This window comes from Salvia splendens, chromosome 2 (genome assembly GCF_004379255.2).
Source record: "Salvia splendens isolate huo1 chromosome 2, SspV2, whole genome shotgun sequence".
NCBI lineage: Eukaryota > Viridiplantae > Streptophyta > Magnoliopsida > Lamiales > Lamiaceae > Salvia > Salvia splendens.
Genome location: NC_056033.1, coordinates 34,638,953 through 34,662,497, shown reverse-complemented (window position 1 = coordinate 34,662,497; position 23,545 = coordinate 34,638,953). Strand labels below are relative to the sequence as shown.

At 36.0% G+C, this 23,545-nt stretch overlaps 1 protein-coding gene across 2 annotated transcripts; it reads right to left on the bottom strand.

The window, feature by feature from the left end:
* Positions 1–1,745: 1,745 nt before the first annotated feature.
* LOC121792371 (ubiquitin C-terminal hydrolase 12-like) lies at positions 1,746–18,058 on the bottom strand. Of its 2 annotated transcripts, none has more exons than XM_042190285.1 (32): positions 17,898–18,058; positions 17,510–17,576; positions 17,095–17,245; positions 16,841–16,998; positions 13,048–13,313; positions 12,757–12,975; positions 12,528–12,636; positions 12,337–12,452; positions 11,821–11,919; positions 10,842–10,951; positions 10,468–10,542; positions 10,054–10,132; positions 9,779–9,925; positions 9,632–9,712; positions 9,427–9,546; positions 8,373–8,495; positions 7,295–7,372; positions 7,097–7,185; positions 6,770–6,878; positions 6,603–6,671; positions 6,387–6,497; positions 5,587–5,642; positions 5,294–5,471; positions 5,095–5,196; positions 4,911–4,982; positions 4,666–4,731; positions 3,995–4,060; positions 3,443–3,526; positions 3,206–3,322; positions 3,003–3,077; positions 2,835–2,921; positions 1,746–2,312 (listed from the first exon to the last, which is right to left on the bottom strand). In XM_042190285.1, the coding sequence occupies exons 1-32, from the start codon at positions 17,925–17,927 to the stop codon at positions 2,271–2,273; spliced, it is 3,351 nt and encodes a 1,116-aa protein (XP_042046219.1). In that variant the 5' UTR covers positions 17,928–18,058; the 3' UTR covers positions 1,746–2,270. The 2 variants fall into 2 exon arrangements, with proteins under 2 accessions (XP_042046219.1, XP_042046218.1); XM_042190284.1 differs by having other exon boundaries at positions 17,510–17,579; positions 17,898–18,057.
* Positions 18,059–23,545: the final 5,487 nt, after the last annotated feature.

The following is a 23,545-nucleotide window of genomic DNA, read 5'->3' as shown; positions in this document are numbered from 1 at the left end:
AACTTGTCCAAGATCTCCACCGCAGTCTTGGCTTCTTGAACTTCCCTCAAGACCTTATCTCCAAGGCACAGAATCACTGCAGAATGTGCCTTGAGCTGCATCTCCTCCATCTTTGCCTGAGCTTTATCATCAAGCACTGGAGCCTTTCCTTTCTCCTCTGGTTTTGCAAGAACTGCGGCCAAGCCTTGTTGAATCAAAACCGCCTTCATCTTCATCTTCCACAGGCTATAATCATTCTTGCCTGTGAACTTTTCTGCATCAAGCCTTGCTGCCATCTCTGAAACCGTTTGATCCTCTGCAAATCAGCTTCAATATCCCTTCCCACAGACGGCGCCACTTGTTGGGATTTACGCACACAAGGCTTTCACACACTCAAGAAGATCACACACACACTCACTGTTGTATGAGATCACACAATGCAGAAACACACACACTCACACTTTGAGTATTGAAGATGATAATCTTGGAGAGAAACTGGAAAACTCTTTATTGATTAAACTACTCTCTAAACTACATACACGGTTTTGAGCTATTTAAAGCTCTACAAACAAGTAGCAACTGCTACTAACTAACTACAACAAGAATCAAGAAAACAAGAAGAATAACCGCTACACCTCGGCTAACTAACTGCTTCTTCCTTCTCGGCTCAGACCGAACTGGTTGCTTCTTCCTTCTCGGCTCAATACCGAACTCCCTTCTCGGCTCAAGACCGAACTCTCTTCTCGGCTCATTCCAGCTCAAAGCCGAGCTTCCTTACCGAGCTTCCTTACCGAGCTCCCTTCTAGCTGAGCTTACCGAACTCCTTTCTAGCCGAGCTTACCGACTTCTGCCTTCTTCTTCCAACTGAAATGAGCACTCCATTATTACACATTATAATTTTAGTTTATCAACAAAATCGACCAAAATAAATTTCGTCACTTCATAATGTTAGTCACACCCACACCTAAGCGTTCACAAACCGAACCGGCCCGACGGTTAACCTTATTAGAGATAAAAGAGTTTCCAAAATTAGAAATAGCATATTCTTGTGGGACGGACTAAAAATAAAAGAGTGCATATTTTTGTGGGACTGAAGGAGTATGTCATTGTTATTATAATGATGTGAATTCAGTATTATGATGACATAAATCTAATATTATGGTGTAGTAAATTCAATACTATAAAGAAGTGTAATTTTTTGTAATCTAATGTTGAGGTGAAGTATATATAATGATGTCTATAATAAAGTGTACATTCAGTACAATAGCAATTGTCAACAAGCTGTAATTATTGTAGGGTCAATACACTTGCAATGTAATGATGATGTAAATTGAATGTTATGGTGACGTAAATTCATTGTTATTGTGGAGTATATTTTTGAATTTGTAATTACACCTGTCAACAATATAATTCATGTTTCCGTCTTTTTTTTACGTTAGGGTGTCTCCTCTTTCGCATGTTCTCTAGGATAAATAATTTACCTCAGGTAACTGAGAAATTCAAGAAAGAGTGACAAGGTAACAACCTCTAGATTGATTATACTAGAGAGCATAATAACCACACACAAAAAGGGGGGAAATTCGTTGTGTTTCTCAATATGCTGCTGAAGAATCTCATGAAAATGGATTAAGATCCATGGCGTTGATGGGCAGGGGAGATAGAGTTAAGAATCATAATGTCTAAATTTCCTGACAACAAAATCAATTCTAGGTCCAATGTAGATCAAGAAAATACAAAAAGGAAACCGAATTTAAAGAAAATGAACCTGCGAAAGAAGCCTTGAAGCTCACAAGTTAATTGAATGTTGAATATCCTTATCAGTTTCTATGTAAAATCATGGAGTACTACATAATAGCTCTAATAAACACTTGGTTTCTCCTAGGGTCTTCCTCAAATGCTTATATAACAAACAGGAATGACAAGGTCAAAAATGGAATGGAAAAGTATAAACTCCCTCTATATATCCCCACCAAAAATCCTTTGCATTTCTAATTACAATAAAATCTTAAGATGGAAATATACCAAGGTAACTCTGTAAAACTATGTATAGGTATGGAGGAAGAACCTTGATAAATGTGGAGGCTACATCAGGTTTGGTTTTTAACAGCTTTTCATGCCATGTTTCCATAAAACCACAATATTTCACCACTGCTTGTACTTGTGATGCGCATATAGACATCATATCATATGCCTTTGATCAGCTTTAATTCTCTCCAATTTTACTTCTATTCTTTTCACAGACTACGACCTGTGGAGCTTTACACATCCAATGCACAGTTCTTAGGTATGTACTAATTGTAGATTCTGACAGGTTTCTCAAACGTGTGCCGATTCTGCAAAGTCAAGACAAAACAGATTAGGACCAGAATATACATGTATCACCAAGCATGGAGTAAAAGAGCATTGCCAGTTGAATTTTGCTTAGTTCAACACCAGAAATTCCTCAATTAAAGCAACTATATGCTCGTCAGATTCTAACACTTCTCCCACTTGCATCAGAAGCTAGAAAAGATGTTGAGATACCACTGGTATATTAAAACAAACATAATGGGAAATTTTGTCTATAGTAGTTCACAAAGTCCATAGAGTGATAAACAATTTATTCTTTCCTTTTCATGCTCAAATCATCTTTCACCATACTGACTTGCCATATAAAGGGAATCTAAAAGGCGGTGACAAAAGGATATGAGTTGCATATCATTTTAAAATGATTGCTTCATTAAGTAAGACAATTAATCTAGAACGGAAACTTCAACACATGAAAGTACCAATGCAGGGAAAGAATTTTAGTAGCCAAGAAAGCCCATGCTTTACAGTCAATGTTCCCGGCATAACATCTTCAAATAAGTACTAACCTGGTTGGCTGCATATGACCGCTTTGGAGTGTTGTCAGAGTGCTCTAGTCCTATGTATTGTTCCCAAGCACCATAAACATCTCTTCTCTGGAACACAAAAGTAAAATCAAGGTGAGAGAAACACATATATATGAGGAAAGAATCTTGAAGCGAGAGAAAAATTATCACCTGAAAACGACTGGACACGATGTCTGAATCTTGAAGATATTCAGGCCGACCCAAAGTTATAAATGCAAACTTCCACTGGAAAAAGTTGGGATGTTCTAAAATTGTCAGTAGAAAATACTAATATCCTAAGTAAAGAAAAAACAAACAATCTCCATTTTACAGAATTTTTGGGTTAGGATATCTCAAAAAAGAAATCAACATACCTTGGAGAACTCCTCATCTGGAACATGCAATTTTTTTTGTAAGCGCATTTTAATGTCACCCAAAGTCTCATTATCATTAATGGCCAAGAAAAAGGGATCACCAAAATTGTGGACCTGCTGTAAGGAGATAACAGCAAGTAACTTAAATGTCAATTTGACGTAGTACATTTTACTATGCAGGAATACAAATGTGCATGTAAAGACTACACATTTTCAGGTTTCACATGAGATTACAACCTGATTTTGAGTGGTATCTTTCATAAAGTGGTATACATGAATCAAGCGATCATTAGGACCAAGGTTTTTCTCCTCCTGGGGTATCTGCAGTACAAAACAAATATAAAAATTGCACGCTCATGTTTAAGCAAATACACCATCCATGTTTCTTCTAGGTTCAAATATGTATGACTACTATCCAAGGAGTAAACATAGGTGTGTACATGTTTAAGCAAATACACCCCCTATGTTTCTCCCTCCGTCCCCCAAATAATTGTCCACTTTGATTCTAGCGCGAGTTTTAAGAAATGTAAAGGAAAATGGGTTGAAATGTTAGAGAATGGGTCCCACTTTTATATATTAGTTTCATAATAAAATGTGAGTAGAATGAGTTAGTGGAATGTGGGGCCTACTTCCCCACTTCTCATTTATGTAAAAAGTGAAAGTGGACAATTAATGGGGGACGGAGGAAGTAGAAAACATACTAGGAACAGAAAAGAGAAAGGTCAGAGAAGAGGGTAAAAGACAAAAAGAAACAAGGGGCAGGGATAGGGGGAGAGAGAGAGAGAGTACCTCCTCTGCACGCAACGTCCAGTATTGATCATTTATATTTTCAATCTTTTCTTGGAGTGGGAATATCTGAAGACATAACAAAAATTGTGTTTTTGTAATCGAATTGCATTAGGGCCTTTAAACATCACAAATTTGAGTGCACAAAATGATTCGTTACTGACATGCAAAGTTGATTACAGCACCTAGCTAGAATGCCACTATGGGCTAAACTATAGCAAATAATTTTTTGTGACTAAGTGCTTTAGCAGCATCTCTGCAAGCATACGGTCTACAAGAGCAATTATATAGACTCTGTTTACATTAATTAGCACCTCCAACAAGTTTGGACTTTAAAAATTAAATGTAACATGAAATCAGGAGAGCTTGCAAAAGCAGGAAAAAATGTGCTTACATGAAACAAAGATGGAACTGATGCAGGTATTAACAGAAGCTATGCAACATACGGACAATCATTTATAGATTTCGAATGGAAAACTAATGTCGATAAAGTTAGATAAATTGACTATATAATGATAGAATAGGCTCACTCATTTATAAAAAAAATAGAATAAATATGCCATTGCATGGCCAAGAGACTGTCTGACACAAATGCCTCAAGTCTTGCTGCTAACTGCTATACCATGAGAGTAATTAATATAATAAGCAATTAAGCATTAAGCAGAATTATGTACCTTATAGATCTTATGATAGAAAACCTCCAGCAATCTCAGTTCTGCATCTGGATGAGACAGCTCAACCTGAAATATGATTGGAAGTGTGGGATTCATGTTACTAGATATCTTCAAAATAAATCTGAACATACTTAGGAGCTTAATATTTATTAAAAAAAACAATTTGAAATTAATGTGGAGTATATAAATAATTTTAATCTTTTACTTTAAACACATTCTGCAGTGGGATCATTTCAAGGGCTTACCTTACTCTTGAGATCATTAATGACGTCTCCCACAGTGCTCTGTTTTGGTAGTCTGATAGTGTGAATAACAACCTGCATTTTTTGAAATGGCAATGAATGACCCAGCGATACATTGTACACCCACAAAAAAAAAGAAGATAGAAAATAAATAAATAATCAGAGGACTGGTCCTTGAAGCACTCACTTCATCCTTAGTGGCATGATGGAAAGCAACTTTTAAAGTTTTAAGGCCTTGCAGTTCAGGCAAAGGGATATCCAGCACTTCATAGTATAATATATCTGAAATCTATAACAAACAAGGGAAAGTTGTGGTCAGCAGACAAACTCAGACCAAACAAAAATCAACTGAGAAAGCTCCCAAGTCTTATGTCAAAATATACCACCTGATTATAATGAATAAGCATCTCCGTAAGACGTTCAGCACCTTGATACTTGATAGGTTGTGGCTTTGGTTGCTGTGAATAACAGTTATGGGATGTAAGCCTAATTTTAGATGGATCATCCAAGCCAAGATGCCGGGCCACATATTCAACAACTTCATCATAATTGTTTTGCTTTGACCTGGAAATTTTATACTTATATCAAGAAGATAATCCCTCAGAAACAGGTAAATGGAACAGTTCAACCACAAGAATGAAATCAAAGAGTTCAAAGATTTATAAACCAAGATTCTCACAATTCCAGACAAAATTCATCTTCCTTTGGCTTCTCCAATGAACGAAAGCGAACAACCTATAAACCATCAAACAAGCTACATAAAAAATTGTTCCCAAAATAACTGAATGAGAAGAGATTTCAAAAGTAAAACATCAACATCAACATCAACAAAAAGAGAAGAAACTTATGTGATTCATTTCCTTAAGTAGACAGATTAGATACGACAATTTCACCCACCCGTTTTTGCACCTAAGGTTAAACTATAACATTTTTAAGTTGAATTACAGGGATTTAGTACATAGTTCAATGCATTAAGTGCTTGAAAATACATAGTCAACTTTATCTTGGCAAATAAGCAAGAAAATAACTGAGTGAGTCATACACATCCCCCTGACTACACATATTTTATCTTTATCACAGACTTGTATTCTAGCCCTACTATTCTGGTCATTTGAATCAATCAATGGCTTGTCTAACTTGAGACAAGAGACAAAGTCAAATAAATGGAAGAAAGACATAGTGTCCACGTACACATGCATTAGAAAATTATAGAAATTGAAGATGGCTGAACTAAAAGGACTTAAGAGACAATTACTTTGTAGCCTTGCCACAAATAGAAATCATAGCATTACTATTGTTATAACACATTACCAGTGTCATTTTATCTGATAAACATATTTCTAAACATACAACCACCAATAATGATGTTTCTAGATGATAATATGACCATGCTTAAAATACTCTGTTTTTTTAATCACAACTGGTTGACATAAAAGAACAACTGGAATTAAGTGTATCAAAATCACATCAGAGTGGTACCTGGCGATTGTGGACATAAATCAGAAAAGTGGAGACAGTAGGATACTTGCATTCTTCACTGCTCAGACCTTGAGGAGACTTTTGGAAGCAAATTATGTCACCATCTTCTAGCTGAGTATATGGTAGTAGCCAGGACAAAAAGGGACACTTTGTCACGCATGGATTGATATATATAAAGTTTGTTAGCCAAATTCAATGGGTTTTAAATTAATAAACCTGACTGCTACGAAAACTGAGCTTCTTATCAATGTGCTCGCACATGACATTAGGTTCGTACTTGATTTCCTACATAAATTAAATGTAAGGTGAATAAGAAACCTTAAAAGCTTAAAGATTTGAAATGAAGTAAACTCTGAAAGAAAACATAGATGAGAAGGTTTGACCTCAAAGAGTTCAATTTCTTCATCAGGGGCAAAGCCAGCCATTTCATTAAGCTTTTTCAATATATCAGTTGGCTTGCCATTACCTTTCACAAACAGCCTTCCAACATATCTAATCACAAAAAAATAAAGTTTAGCCACAAACCATAATTACCTATCTAGATCCCTTATCCTAGTTCCAAGAAATTGGCAAGAGATCAATCTGTTTAGTGCACTAAAGGTGCAATTCAGCGGTAACGGGAAGGCAATGGACAGCACGACATGACATGTCATGTCATACTATGAGATGTCAATGTATCGAACGCACAATTGGCACAAGATGAGTCATACCTAAGCTCTTCTTTGATCGGATCATAAAGTTTGAAAAACAAAAGAATATCCTCCTTAGTCTTCTCAGGTGGAGGAAGAGGTTGCATCTCCTGTATTCAGTGGTAATGGGCACAAAGAATTAGGCATAAAAGTCAGTAGCATAAATAATCATTTAGAATTAGCAAAAATAACAAAGCAAATGGTTAGTTACTTAGTTACCAAGCCAATTGCTACTTCCAGAAATAATTTTAGCTCGGCATTGTTTGCCTTGTTGGATACTTCTCTTAACTGGCCTACCTGAGAATAACAGTAAGCAGAATGGTAAAAATGCAAGTAAAAGGGGTCCTAATACACAATGCAAAAAACCTGAAAATTATGATCATAAAAACTTGAGCATGTGAATGTCATTGGACTGACAGTTTCATATAACAAAAGCCATATGGTCCTTACTATCAACCACCAATCGTAGGAGGAAGGATCATCCCAGTTTAAGCAATAAAAGCTGGAATTAATTGATTGCCATATCAATTAAGGATCATATCAGAAACAACATGCAACTACTAACTAGCATCTCTTTGGCCCACCATGCAGATTTATTTTACATAACTATACTATAGACTAGAGTGCTTTTTCTTATTGGATGTGTCGGTTCTTTGGTCTACTAGCTTCAAGTTATCTGTCCTTTAATTAAATTGGTTTGAATAAGTAGTTTAGTCTTTATAAAACCAAGCCCCAATCTCTTGCACCAAAGAACCGGGTTGATTAATCATCATGAGAGACAATCCTATTCAACACCAGACCTAGCATTAAGTTGTTTCCAATATATCCAGCTTGCCACTGCCATCTACAGATAGGCATCCATCATATCTAGTGACAATTGCTTAGAAACCTTTATGAATTTTGTATGATGGAGCAGGAAGTAAGTGAAGTGCTAAACATCTCAGCAGCAGTACTCTGATATAAATTAATTAAGCTCCACAAGAAATTCCACAATGGCCATTAAACTCTTTTAAAACCAAGGATGCATGATGCATCTAGTGGACATGCCCAATATCCTAAGGTATCATTCCCTGATAGACAAAACCATATTACATTTTATAAGCTATTATAAACATGTAAACAATTGACCTAGTTTTGGGTGTCCAAATGGAAATTTAGCAACCATCAATGTCTAACAAGAACATAAGATAATGGGGTCAAGCATTTACAGAGAAATGGTGTTAACTTGGTTCGTATGACTCAAAATATATATACCAAAGAGGACATGGAAAAACATAAACAAATGAAAAGTACTTACAGTTTGAGTTTCCTCCTGTGGTGTGAGCGGGCGGTTTGGGCGGTATGTATGATTTTGCCGCTTGGCCCATAGCCAGAATCGTTGAAATTGCACTGGTATCCCAAATTCCTTAGCAACTTCTTCCTGAGAATTGACATGATAACAAGATAAGGTACCACATTGCAGTTCAGTATCTTATACCCACCAAATCCCCCCACCTAGGAAATTCAAAGTTCAGCTTATAGTGGTAAAGCTGCAAATCAAGTTCACAAAATTAATCTTTCTGAAATTCTGCTACTGAGTCCTGACAATGCTCAAGTTGAGAGAAACCTAATCTTCAACTTGTTTCTTGATAATAAATGCAATCCCCAATTTTAAGAGCCAAGCCATGCCAATGTACAATAGTTACATGCACCAAGCCCTCTAGCATATACCAGATCAAGTGAGTTGGGAAATTGGACCTCAAAAGGTCAACCACCAGCCATTATGGTGCTAGGTTGACAATGTTACCGGTTGGAGATGGCTTTTATTTTGCCTAGTATTCTATACACATTAGTGGAAGGAAGGAATTGAAACGGATTGGATTGATTCCGCCATTATCCCAACCTAATCATGGTCTCTACGATATCATGTTTCAAACAGAACCAATAAGTCATGCCGTTAAAATGTTGTTGTAAAGTGACTATTCCAACAGCAATATCTCAAAACTCCAATATAAGATGGCATGCAAGTTTTGCGACTCTTTCTACATTCTGTGTGTGTGTCAAGAATCACGCATGCACACAATACATAGAAGATAGGACTTCCATCACTCTAACAAACATTTTATAATTTTCCAGTTCCTTAGTAGATTTTGTGACATAAGCATTCAATAATATCAGTTCCAAAAATAATCATTTGCATGAATTTAAATATAACAAACATATTTGAGTCTTGGTTTGAATAGGCAACAATATCAAAATACATTAATGCTAAATCAAATATGATGCAACATTAAGAGGTCCCTTTTCAGTATTACCACAGGTTAAGAATAAATGTTGTCTAACAATGCAAGAATATGTAAAGATTAAGATACCTTAAAAGAACTAAAAGCTAGCTGTTTCTGAATACGGAATTGGCAAACTTTGTCATGATCCACAAGATCAAAATATATATCCTTTCCAATCTGATGAACTAGATCCTCGTCGCGAGCAACCTAAAAAGCAATATAATATAGTTGTAAACAACCTTTCATGTGAAACAGGTGGAAACGGAAAAGAATAGCTACAAAAATAAGAGACCTTAATAATTGTGTAGAGGTGAGCCTCAGCCTTTTCCTTTCTCTTTTGCTCTTTTTCTTCCTGTTCTTTCTTCAATCGTATCTGCATATAGATCCAATGAAATCAGAGCAATGAACACAATCGAGAGCCAAAATTCATGAGGCTTACCCTTAGATGTTCTGCTATGTCTTTCTCATCTACATTGCATATTATTTTATCCGTGTCACTTTCACGGATATAAACAAGCATGTATGCATTTGAATATTTGGTAAATTTGAATGGTGAGTTATTGAATCCAGGATTCGTCTGCGGTAGCTGTGTCACGGAAGAAAATTGAGATTTGTGAGAACATGACTAAAATGGCAACAGCATAGAGGTAAGCACCAAAAATTACTTGAAGTGATGCACTAGTAAAAAGAAGTTAGTGGCAAGTAAAAATCTACCTCTTCTTCACCCCCATATTGCTCTTCTAAGGCACGCTTCATGTCTTCTTTGGTCACACGCTCATCATCAAATTTGAACCTAGAAAAACATAGTATAGAAAATTAAGCAACATAAACTAACAATCCACATTACATAATGGCATGGGAATGGTACTCCCAAACACAATTTGCAGCAATATCGCTACCAAGGAAACGATCAGATTGCTATTAAGGAAGCAGAGCTAAAGAAAATTTCCAGAGCAGCCTTGCATAATAAGCCTTACAAAGACAATATGACAGATAATATATGAATTTCTGCAAGCACTCTAACAGCATACTGTGAATAAATAATCTCAAAAATTAAATCTAGAAAAACAGAGGAAAAGGAAGGTAAGTAAGTGAAGACAATCCCCTATCCAGGATGCATGAGCATACCACTGATCAGAAAGTGTTGGCCGTATATAAGCATAATAATGCCCACCATGCACTCCACCACTGTGAACTAGGACACTGCAAACAAAAACAGCATTCAGAATACTGAGTCAATAATCTTAATCGCTGCTAGAAGTTATGAAGGTGCTAAGTAAGGAATAAAACATGATAGGTTGGAGAAAGATGTCGAAACAGACTTGAAAACCATATCAAGATAAATCAATAAGAGGACATTCACCAACTTGGAAACATTGAAGAGAAGCAGGTGATAGAAATTCATAAACACAGCTGTTTATTGATATGATCATTGATCTATCATACCAACGAGCATGATTGGATAAAACATCTGAATAAAAAGCATGTACATAGAGGAGTACCTGTGAAGAGTGTATAGGTTGCGGACACTGCTATCTGCGTCAGGAGATAAATATTTTCTGTTCTCTCTATCAAGGTCAAGTTGCAAAGGGAACTCATAACGATCATTTATCTGTTTGGTCATACATAAAGAGAGGTTAAAATCTTAAGCAACTAGTAATACTAATATCAGAACTCAAATCATGTAACGTTTTAGTATGAGAAGTTTACAAAATTTGAAACCAATCCCAAGAAACAATAAATATTTTAACTCTTCTTGGACCTAGGTTCGCATTCAAGATCAAAATTGAAAGTCAGTTTCCATATCTAGAAGATCACTTGTGATCACTGAAGACTGGATAGATCTCAAACTCCCCGGTTCAAGATGGGGCATCATTATTCAAATGGTACAGTAAACTAGGACACAAAAACTGTTAGTCCACGAGGCACTAACGAAGTAATCATGACATGAGGGATCTCCACCAGATGAAGAACATAAGATGGTTTTCAGAAAGTGTTATGCTGGATTAAAATTTCAAGCATTACCATTGGATGTTTTGTAAGATAAAGATTTTTAAATTGCATTTCTGGTCCAGGCCAGAAGCAATTATAATTTTGGTAGTTGATCCTAACATGTAAGTAGGCATGTCCATTGTATATGAGCAAAGAAAGATATGCATTCAGCCATTCGCATTCTAAAACTAGTAAGTCTATTCCGGCAAAGATATTAAAAGTGAAAACCAAAACGAAGCCAAAAAAGTATAAGGAACATGATTGCAAATATGACCCAAGAGCTGACTCTATGTTGTGGGATAAGAACTTTGTTGTGGTAGTTTTGCTATAAGGAAATAAATACAGATCACTTATCTCTTCCAGGGGGGGAAAAGCATTAGCATATATCTTCAAGAATAAAACAAAAGAAACGAAAGGAAAATCTGAATCACTAGCATCCTGCAAAGTGAGCAGTCAAATCCCAACAGGGGATACTATCTAAGAATTTACCTTGACCATAGTATCACGAACAAAGTCATATTCAAATCTTTTTAACTGAAGCTGAAGAACAGGAGGGAAATCAATGAAAAGGACACCTTTCCTAGCATCCTGCAAAGCAAGCAATCGCTTAGACATGACAACCAATGGGGGGAAGAAGGCACATAAATTTGTCAGGCGATATATTATCATTTTTATTTCACAGGGGAGATTTCAAAAGCAAAGGCAACATCTCAAAAAAAAAAAATAATAATAATAACAATAATATAATAATAATAATAATAATAATAATAATAATAATTAACACATAAGCATCAGACATTTTCTTAACAGTTATTGCTGTTGCAACTATTCTATTTTCTCTTCGCCATTTCCTGTCCTTTGCTTTTCCTTCACCGATAATAGGGTGTTACTAGCTCTATATAAATATTTCCAGTGAAGTGGCCAAGTTTAATATGCATCCAACTTAGTATTCTCTCAACATCCTGCTAAATAAAATGCTAATGACGAAAGTAGAAGCCGACCAACCTGTAATCCATACTGCTCAGCGTGATACTTGTTATCACCCTCAAGACGTTCTACTTCCACATATTTGTCAAAAGAAGCATAAATATCTTTACAACCTTTAACATCAAGCTGCAGATCTGGCACCACAAGTGTAAGTAACATTAGGAAATTAATTACAGCTCCAAGTCACTCTAGTCAAACCCTGTGCATACCATAGAAAGATTCCTTTCTTGTTGATTTGTACTCCACATTAATACATTCTATGTAATTCATATGGTGCCCCTCAAATAACTGCTGAATTGTGCCCTCCACTACAGTTCCCTGAAATAAAAATCAATTACAAAATAAGCATCTTATTAGCAGCACACCTGTGGAGAGCCGTTTCACTTTCTCTTTCATCAGTTCAGCAATCATAAAATCTTAAGTTTCTTGGAATATTACTTTCATTTTGTCTTCAAGTTTCTCACAGAGAACCCTGTTCAGTTCTTGAACATCATGCTGCATAAAAGAATCATAAGTATCCCAACCAAAAGACTTTGTCAACTCCTTGGTTGCAACACTCGTATCACTGTACTGCAACTTATAGAACAAGCTCTGAAGGGCCAAAGGGATACTTCCAGATGGGTTGTCATTTTCTGTTGTTGGCATGTGGTATACAGCCTGCAGCAGAATCACACGAAAGTTTATTTCTACATAAAGATTAAAAAAAGACAGCAAAACTGATGGGCAAACCTTTCTAAAATAAGGAATATGATACAGTGTCTGGAGGAGGGAGTTCATATAGCAAGTAGCACCCTGATTCTTCAGCCCTACATAACCTGTTTCTTTCTTTGAGTCATGGGACCAGTAATCAACAACTTTACGAACAGCAACATCTGCCTCAATTATGCATATATCATTTACAAGGTAACCACGGCCAGGGTCATAAAGGTCACTAAGTGGCATGAATGAGGTGAATCCCCAATCACTTTCTCTGGAATTGAACTGGTGTTGTGTATCTGCAAAATTAGATTATCAAATCTTCCAGCTAGAAATTCTAGCACATGGGTTATAAAGAACCTAATTAAAATCCTGAAGACATAGCAAGCCAGCATGAAGCAAAAAGATCCAAGCATATAAATCATTTATGCGCCTCGAGACAAATTAAATTGATAAAATGACTACTTTTAATTAATTGCATTGTCAAGAGACTTGCAAAGCTATATCTAGTTAATGCGTATGTCAAAACACAACAAATTGTTCCAGTAAAGACTATTATATGACATATTGTTGTATTAATCAACTGAAAAACAAACATTAATTAAAACAAGAACTGTGACAAGGTTTCGGGTACATATCCCTAGTCTGTTTCCCATTTTCATGACTAGAACACTTACAATGTACTACTAGACAAATAAATTGTCCTTACACGGTTCAGTAATTCTTCATATTGTCTGCTAAGCACCGAAAATGATCCCCACAATCACCATCCATACAAAGATATTAGAAAATTTATCCTCTACGCGCACACAGAACTTATATTTTAGAAAAAAGTAAGACATACATTCACCCAAGTGAATGGCCAAGATTGTCAAAGAAAAGTTTATGGCGCCTAGTCAAGTAACCTTAATCTTGTTCAGGAAAGCCTAAATGTCCAAACAAACTAAAGTAACAACCGAAAAGCAACAGAAGAAATAAGTTGTCACCAACCATTTACTGTTGAATGTTGATGCATATAAAATATCAATAGAAGAGATACTTGGCATAAATTACTATAATTCTCACTATCGTATTTTCTATACAGAGAATATTAACTACTCATAATTCATTTGACTTATTCGTGATTATGACACTTAAATGGTTTCTTTATTTCTTATTAACGAACAGATCATTTTAAAGCTCGTGTGACAGTGGATTCAAACCTAAGGCAAAAACTGAAAAACCTTTGGCCTCAGCCATTAACCACACTACCACTAAACAAACACACACACATGGCACTCATGTGGTTTCATTCTTCATTATAATCAATTGATCCAATATATTAAAAAAAAAGTACTCCCTTCGTCCCATAATAGATGGCACTCTTGGAGAGTGGCACGGGATTTTAGGAGATGTTATTTTGTGTGTTAGGTGGAGAGAGAAAATAGTATATTTATATTAATGTGAGAGGGAACTTTTTCCAAAAAAGGAAATGTGACATCTTTTATAGGACAAACTTAAAAGGAAAGTGTGACATCTATAATGGGACGGAGGGAGTAAGAAAAAACTCATTTCCAAACCATGCATACCAGTATCATACAATCACATATGTTCCTCGTCCATTGAATAGGCACATCTATCCATTTTGTTGGGAAACAAGGATTGTCATCATTAAGAAAAATAAAATTACAAAGGAGATCATGAGAATCCCAAATAAATAAATAAAAAGTCAGCGAACTATATGACCCTGTTTACATGTCCGATAGACTATAGTATCAAGTACAAGGAAGGCTTTGAAATCTTTGTGGTTTTAAACTGACCAGGCAACCCCAAATTTAATGCTCTCTCAAACATCATTGATGGATTTCCTCCAAAATTCCAAAATTCTTCCTATTCCTTTCTAACCAAACAGACCATCAGAGCACAGACAAGTATATCTATCTGTATATCCAAAGAAGATAATTGAGTCTGATACACTGCAAAGATTCCCCATGACCAAAGAAACAAGGCATGCCATCAGCACTTATAATGAAGGCAAGAACTGGAAATCAAACTCTAACCCGGACTAATCAAAAAGATACCTCCAGATATGAACACAGAAAAGTAGTATCTTAGACTCACATAAAATGGATCTGGCAGCTAACCATTGCAGTAATAATTAATATGAATGTAGACTGTGATTGCAGCTAAATGTAGTTAAGATGCCCTTCTAGCAAACACAACAAGCAATGCCAGCAAACAAGCATCATTCAACTTCATGCGTCTAGTAAGAACAGCATGACTAATAACAGATGGAGACTCAAGTACTGACAATAAAATAAACTATAAGATCCATTGTCTGGTAAATAATACCATCCATAGAACTTAGTAGCGAAAAGAGAGATTATAATCGATCCCATCAGTCAGGGTTAGCCGTTAGGCAGCAGCAGGATTAACTCTGCTGCAATGGCTGAAGAAAAATAATTATGTAACAACTTCGGCATTGTTCTACATGCACTGCAGGTGAATAGTGGGGATAGAAACTGAACAGAGGAAGCCAGGAATCATCAATTAACAGGGAGCAATCTTCGTAAAAATTAGCATCAGATAATTACAAGATGCTTGCGATTTTCCGAAGGTTGTGAGGACTGCTGGATCTCGGGGTGGACTGGGGAAGTGTATTTGAAATCCATAGGTAGATAAACAACTTTTTCAGCACAAACCTCTAATATCAATGGATTTGAAATCATTTAAATCATTGAAACTTAGCTCATACATTATGGATTGAGTTAAACATTTATGCTAAAACATCGTTAATTTATATCCATCCCCAACTCACTATCACACACTAAAGTCACAAACTTACCAACGCAATCACACATAGAGTTGCAGGAGAGAGCGCACCTAGTCACACTTTCCACAGGCACAATACAATAGCTATTCTGTATAACTATTAGAAATATTATTATTATAGATAATCTATATTTTCACTAACATATAAATTCATGTTAAATTATGCTTTTAACTGTTCTGTTGTACATTACATAACAACCAAAAAAAATGCTTGATTTCAAACTTGGCCCAACAATTGTTTGTGGATTAGAATTTCTCTAACAAATCACCTTAAGCAAATCTCTGATGCAAATTTTCTCACTCCAACTAAGAATGAACAAGCATGTGTCACATCTTAGAGAGAAGCATATGGCATCAAAATACCATTACTTTTCCCCCTTCACCATTATTTTGATAAGCACGTTCAATTAGAATCACTCTTTAATGTGTCTAAACCGTTCCATTCCCCAGTAAAATGTATCTCAAAGCTTGCACTGATCTTATAGTACTATTAATTTTTACAATATCTTTCTGTTCTGCATTTAGTAACAAGCCATAGGTCGAAAGGGCAAAAGTGGCAGGAGAGCGCAGTGTCATATATACTTTTTACTCACTTTAAACTAAAATACTTTTACAGTAGAGGCAGATATGTTAAAACATGTGATAGTGCTACAGTTTGTAAACATATAAATATCGAAATGAGAAAGAGCTCATTGTCAAGATTATAAATGCTTTCAAACTGGCGCAGAAGATCTAAGATTAATTATTAAGAAAACCACTTTAGATACCTCTCTAGCAAGATTTGGCATCAGAGAGAATTCCAGATAGAGTACAACATAATAATGAAAGGTAACACCCACAACTAAAGCAATACTAAAGCTTTTCAAAGAAATTAGACAACTGTATTGAATGAGTAATACTAAGAATGCCAATAAAATCAGAGAATTTTTCTTTCGCTATACTACCTAATTATTCCGACATTCAACAATATTTTTCATAATAAATATTCTTAAAGCAACTGCCAATTAAATCTTACCTTTTCTTATTGTGAATTTGCTGTGAATTTGATTAATTACAGACAAACTAAATTGTGCATATCTACTCCAACCATAGGGTAAAGCAGAAGAGTCCGCAACATCCAGATACATGGACAGATGATCAACATTGTTCCCTTTTGGGAATGTAAGAATTCGCCTGACCACGAAAAAGTGGTTAGCAATAGCATCAGCTTGAACATAATGGCATCAAACCCAGAACAGATGATATATGGAAAAGTAGAATATAAAATACCATTTGTATCCCCCAACAAGAAAAACTTCAGAATACTGTTTCTTCGTGTTCACCTTCGAAAAATTCTCAATTTTCCAAGTAAATCGCGCAGACGGTGGTTCATCTACCACTTGTGCATCCACAGCAGTTGCTGTTGCTTCAGCAGAAGCAACTGGGTGATAGAGTACAACAACCCAATCAGAAGAAGAATAAAGAACAAATGAAAAACAAGCCAAACCTCCCGAGCACAAAAAAAATCAATACATGACAATAGATGCATATGGCTAAAAAACAGAACGATTAACCCAACTCAAAGAATCAGAAGTGCAACTGCAGGGATTTCATGATGGTAACAGAATTAGAACAACTAATCCCGTGCCTCGTCGAAATTAAAATGGATTGACACTTTAAATAAACAAATGTAGTACTGCAATACCTTCCATAGGTTGAGGGCCTTCTGGTGCAAAATCAGAATGTGGCACGAGCATCTGCTCGCCTTCTGCCTGCTAAAAATAAACCAAACCCACATGTCACAAACAAATGGATCTAATAGACCTACTATTGTACACTTAGCCCCATCCCAAACCCTAAATTCGACCAATTTGAACACTAAGCAACAATCTTCACCCCCCCAATCCCAATCAATGCAAAACTCATCGTTTCCACTCGGCAAAGATTACGCACTCAACAGGAGAAGGTCATCTAGCTGCTGAATTCAACACAAAAGTGGACGCCATTAACTAAGTCAATCACGCACACGGGTATCTACGCCCATGGGCTGCTATTAACAAACATGAAAAAAGCACAGAAGAGAGATTACTTACGTCGATTTGGGGAGGTGTTAGGAGAGTCATGGGACTAGACTGGGGAAGCGCGATCGATTAATCGGGGATTACTGACAGAAATTTCAAGATTTTGTGAGTTTTTGTATGCAAATTAGAGAGTAAATAATAATAGTAGCAGTAATCGATCCAGAGAAGGAATGACTTTGAGGCGTGGACGAAGAAATTTCAGGGGTTCGAGTTCCAAGGGTAATTTCGGGATTCATCTCTACAATGATCAACTTATTCAATTAATTTTGGTTTACATTATTACTAGTATTACTAATTACATAATTGTTCCATTAATAAATTATAGTAATAATTTTGTAAATATGGCCATGTTGTTGATGACGTAGTTCGTGGAGAGCAATGGAGTCAGAAATATGTTTAAAATATGAGGGAACATTTTTTCAGTACACCAACTATTCTAAATGAGCAAATTTGGTCCGTAATATTTCATAATATCTTTTAAGGTCCATCAACTATAACTTAATATAAATTCATCTACTTTTTGGCTATTTCCAATATTTTCATAACCAAAGTATCCTTAAGGCCAATGAGGGCAATTCAATCTATTTAACTTTTCATTTTCATTAAAGTAGTAGTATGTAATTTGGGATAGTTGATATACCAAAAAAGATGTTCCCTCTAATTTTAATTTCAATATAAAAATATCTTAATAATATTAATATTCCATTACTATTAATTATTTATGTTTAGTTTTACTTATTTGTAATATTTTAAATCATTGTACTATATTTAATATTAATAGTGAAATAACTTAGATATAAATATATGTAAACATTATACTTATACAATATTTGTATATAAAAGTAGTTCAATTTATTAGATGGAATATTAATTTTTCAATCTTAAAGCTATACATAAAATATATTATTTTTAAGTACAATACAAAATTGATAATTAAAAATAAAATAAAATTTATTGACATAGAATCTTAAATAATTTAAAGAGCTAAGTTTTATTTTATCTGCTAAGTTTTATTTTATCTACTCTTAAGTAGTAATTGTAGTCTAAAAAATAGTTGAAATTATCAATAATCAATTTAATAAAAAAGGCAATGAAAAAATGGTTAGTCCATACTGAAAAATAAGATAAGGTGACGTGCATAAATTTTGAAAAATCTCATGAGGTGTCTAAATTGGACAAGAGGTGATTTATGCTTTTATTTTAGTTTTGAGCTTAGGACCGTGTAAAATAAGCTGCTTAAATTTCACATTCGAGAATATGTAGTTTTACTATATAACGTGGTTTTTTTAGAGGAGGGATAATGGTAAGGTTGATCCCCACTTTAAATATTTCGTGTCAGTGGAATCGCCGGCGGATCCAGGGGTAGGAATGGGCGACTGCCCCTTCCTGACCGGCCGGATAGCCAAAATATCTTTTTGGGTGGGTGGGAAATAGCAAAATCGCCCCCGCCGTGTCTAGAAAAATACTCCATCTATCCTATGTTACTCACACTTTTCTATTTCGCCCCGTCCTAAACTACTTACTCTATTTATATTTTAAGTTGAGAATTAGGGCTTTTAAATTAATATATTTTAGTTAATTGAGTATTCTTTTATTCAATGATCCTTTCATTGCACTTAAAATACTAGTAATATAATTATACTAAAAAATCAATCTCAAATTTACGACATAAAATTAAAAATACGAGTAACATGGGACGAAGGGGGTATAAGTTTTCAATAAATGTCATATTGAAGTTAGTAGCCTTGTGGTTGTGCTGATAGAAAAAAAAAATGAAATGGGAATATGATATTTTAGAAAGAAAAAAAAATCGGCTAGCCGATCGCTCGTCCGCGCCCTAGCTCTAGAGCGTTGGTTTTTCGTCATACCTTATAGCCTAACGCAATAGCGGACTAGCCGAACGCCCTAGCCGCACGCCGGTGGCCAGGGCGTCGGCTAGTCCACTATTGTGGATGCTCTTAATTTATGACGTTTATCAATTCATATTAGTTATTACTCCATCCGTCTCATGTTACTTGCACTTTTTATTTCAGGCCGTAAATTTGGGATTGATATTTTGTGTAATTAAATTAGAATATGAAGTGTAACGAGACATCATTTAATAAAGGAACTCTTAACTTAATCTAACATATTAATTAAATACATTAATTCTAATTTCAACTATAAATAGTGTAAGTAGTTTGTGACGAGCCAAAATGGAACAGTGCAAGTAACATTGTACGGATGGAGTATATATTATCAAATCCAACAGTTAAAAAACTTTATAAGTCTCTATTTTTATTAGTTTACACATTATTTTGTTATACTAGTTATATTTTAGTTAAATAATTTTGTTTAATATTTAATAGTACTACATTTTATTATTTATCAATTATTACTATTAAATACTTATTTCATGTGATCTTTATTGCATCTTACTACTTGTATATCAATTTAAACATTTGAAATATTTATGGAGTCCAAATGTTTACTATTTAACTTATAGTATTTTTATATTTTAATTAATATATTATTTAATTTTATTATTAAAATTTATATTAATTTTTTTAATATTTAATTCTGCCCTCTTCATATTCGGGTTCTGGTCTGCCACTTAATGTAATACAAGGAAAAATATCATGTATATTGGTCAATATATCAATGATTTTTATCTATCCCATGCTACTCACTTTTCTTTTTAAATCACTTTTCTTTTTAAATCGTAAATTAAAGATTGAGTAATTAGTGTAATTAAATAAGAATTTTTAGTGTAATAAGAGAACACTTATTAGAACACTTAATTAACTTTAGTATCTTATACCCTAATTGGAATAGATCGAAAAGGAAAAGTACGAGTAGTCTAAGACGAAGGCAGTACATATTTGTTGACGTCATGCCAAATTATACAACATTACTAATATATCAATATAGTTATGAATATATCAACATCCATCGATCGATTGATCGGTAATGTAAATCAGTAAATGTATTAGATAATAGCGTCAAATATCAATATACCCATTTATGAATATCAATATATGCATTACAAGATATCAGTGGCGGAACCAGAAATTTAAGTAAGTCGGGGCTGAATTTTTTTAAAATAATACTATCCTTGTTTCCAAAGAATATGCATTTTAGGTTTGACACGAATTTCAGAATATGCACTTTGGGTTTGTCACATGTTTTAATGTAAAATTGGTAAATTAAAAGAGATGTAAAGAGAAAAAGTAATTAAAGTATTGTTAGTGGAGAATGGGTCCCGCCGCATTAGAGAAAAAAAATAATAATTAGAAAGTGCATATTCTTATGTGACCGACTAAAAATGAAATAGCGCACATTCTTGTGAGACGGATGGAGTACTAATATTCAATTTTATGTGTAATATTTTTACAATTTTTAATTCCCAAATCTTAAATTCACACAATCATAAATACAAAACACAACCCAAATCCCTAACTATCTCATTTCAAAATCAATATATTAAATTATAGTAGAAATTTACAAATTTGAATTCACTATCGTAATTTTTAAATGTGCAATTTTAAATTGAATACATAAATATAGTATTGAGCCTCGTCTAGATAATTTTTAAAATATTTAATTTAGATTCAATTGGAAATTAGAAAATATTTAATTTAATTTTACCGTTTCTAATCTATTGATCATCTAATTCATTTTAAAAAGAGCATATATATAGCACATATTTATTTAGATTTTAACTTATATTTTCAAATGAAATAAGAAGCGAGTACAATCCAGTATATTAGAAGTAAGTAAATTGGTAGTAACATCTTCTTCCACAGTATATTTCTTTCCGGAGACGGGGTGGGGGGGCCACGACGAAGTTATAGGGACCGGCGCCATCGGTGGCTTGGCCTACGCTGGTTCCGTCGCTGCAAGATATCATAAATAATTGTAAATCTAAAGGTCGAGCAAAATATATAATTTGCTCCATAATCAGTTCTAACCACGATAATATTATTAGGCCATCCACAATGGGGCGGACGATAGCGCACCCGATGCATCGGGCGCGCTATCGTCCGCCACTGTGGCTCCGCGGACGACGGACGATGCGTCGTCCGCGCCCGACGCTTAGTCCACGGACGAAGCGCGGACGATAGGGCATCGTTCGCGTCATCGTCCGCCCACTGTGGGAGGCGCGTACGATGCAACGCGTTTTTGTTTGTTTTTAATTCAAAATTTGTCTATTTAAACCTCGATTGACATTTCATTTTTCATACGAACATTTCTCGCATCAGTTCTCTCATCTCTCCAAATCTCACAGGCCAAAATGAACCACGACGACGACCGGAGTTCCTCGGAGGACGGTAGTCCGACCTTGACTCGAGCCTTAAATGCAGTCGTGCACGACGCAATGGCGGAATGCTTATCCATAATTCAACGCGAGGAGGCGGCGGCGGCAGCGCCGGCGGAGCAGATCCCCATGCCTATTCGACGTCGGAAGTCTGTCCGATGCGATCACGCCGCAGCTCACGAACGTCTATTTGCAGACTATTTTGCCAAGCAACCACGGTGGGGCCCGACTGTTTTCCGCCGTCGGTTTAGAATGCCTCGTTACCTTTTTCTCAGCATTGTCCAGACGTTGCAGTCACGCGATGAATACTTCCAGTATCGGGAAGATGGCATCGGCAGACCCGGGCTTACGCCGTTGCAAAAGTGCACAGTTGCACTCCGGCAGTTGGCCTACGGCACCAACGCTGACATGTTCGACGAGTACCTCTGCGTCGGGGATACAACAGGCCGCGAGTGCCTGAAGAGATTTTGTAGGGGAGTTGTCGCGGCCGGCGGCTGTAGATTGCCAGGGCCTAATGAGAATGCACGAGACGGCGCACGACTTTCCTGGGATTCTAGGGAGCATCGACTGTATGCACTGGGAGTGGAAGAATTGTCCGGCGATGTGGAGAGGCCAATTTACTAGTGGATACAAGGGCAGCCACCCGACAATGATCCTCGAAGCCGTCGCTAACTATCGGCTCTGGATCTGGCATGCTTACTTTGGTGTAACCGGGTCGAACAACGACATCAACGTCCTCAACTCATCCACCCTCTTCACCGAGCAATGCAACGGCAACGGCCCGGCCATCGAGTTCACTGCCAACAGGTGCCAATACCACATGGGGTACTACTTGGCCGATGGCATATACCCACGGTGGCCTGTTTTTCTGATGATGATCAGCTGCCCAATTGGTGATAAGAGAGTTTTCTTTGCGCAAAAGCAGGAGGCGGCGCGCAAGGATGTGGAGCGGGCATTTGGTGTGCTCCAATCACGGTCGGCAATAGTGAAAGGGCCGGGGAACTCTGGTTCAAGGAAATCCTCGCCGATGTCATGTATGCGTGCATAATCTTGCACAACATGATAGTCGAACATGAAGGTGAGAGCATCACCGATTGGACCGATGACAAAATTGCATCCAGCTCCTCCAGTACGGCGATCGCACCCCCCGCTCGAGGATTACCGACGGGCTTCAATGAGGTTCTATCTAGACAGGCCTCAATGCGCAACCAACACGACCATGCGCAGCTCATGAACGACATGATTGAAGAAGTGTGGGCCCGTAACCGTCGTCGCTGAGTTTGCGTATTTTTTGTAATCCGTATTGTAATGTATTAATTTTGTAAATAAAATGAAGGTTTTTCCCAATTTTTGTAGTTATTTA

Excerpts from the sequence above, each read along its gene's own strand:
- LOC121792371 (XM_042190284.1), bottom strand. The coding sequence starts at position 17,927 with ATGACTCTCCTAACACCTCCCCAAATCGAC. Across the intron at positions 17,580-17,897 it reads TAACACCTCCCCAAATCGAC|CAGGCAGAAGGCGAGCAGAT; the intron begins GTAAGTAATCTC and ends GTTTATTTTTAG. Across the intron at positions 5,643-6,386 it reads TTTATGTCCACAATCGCCAG|GTTGTTCGCTTTCGTTCATT; the intron begins GTACCACTCTGA and ends GATGGTTTATAG.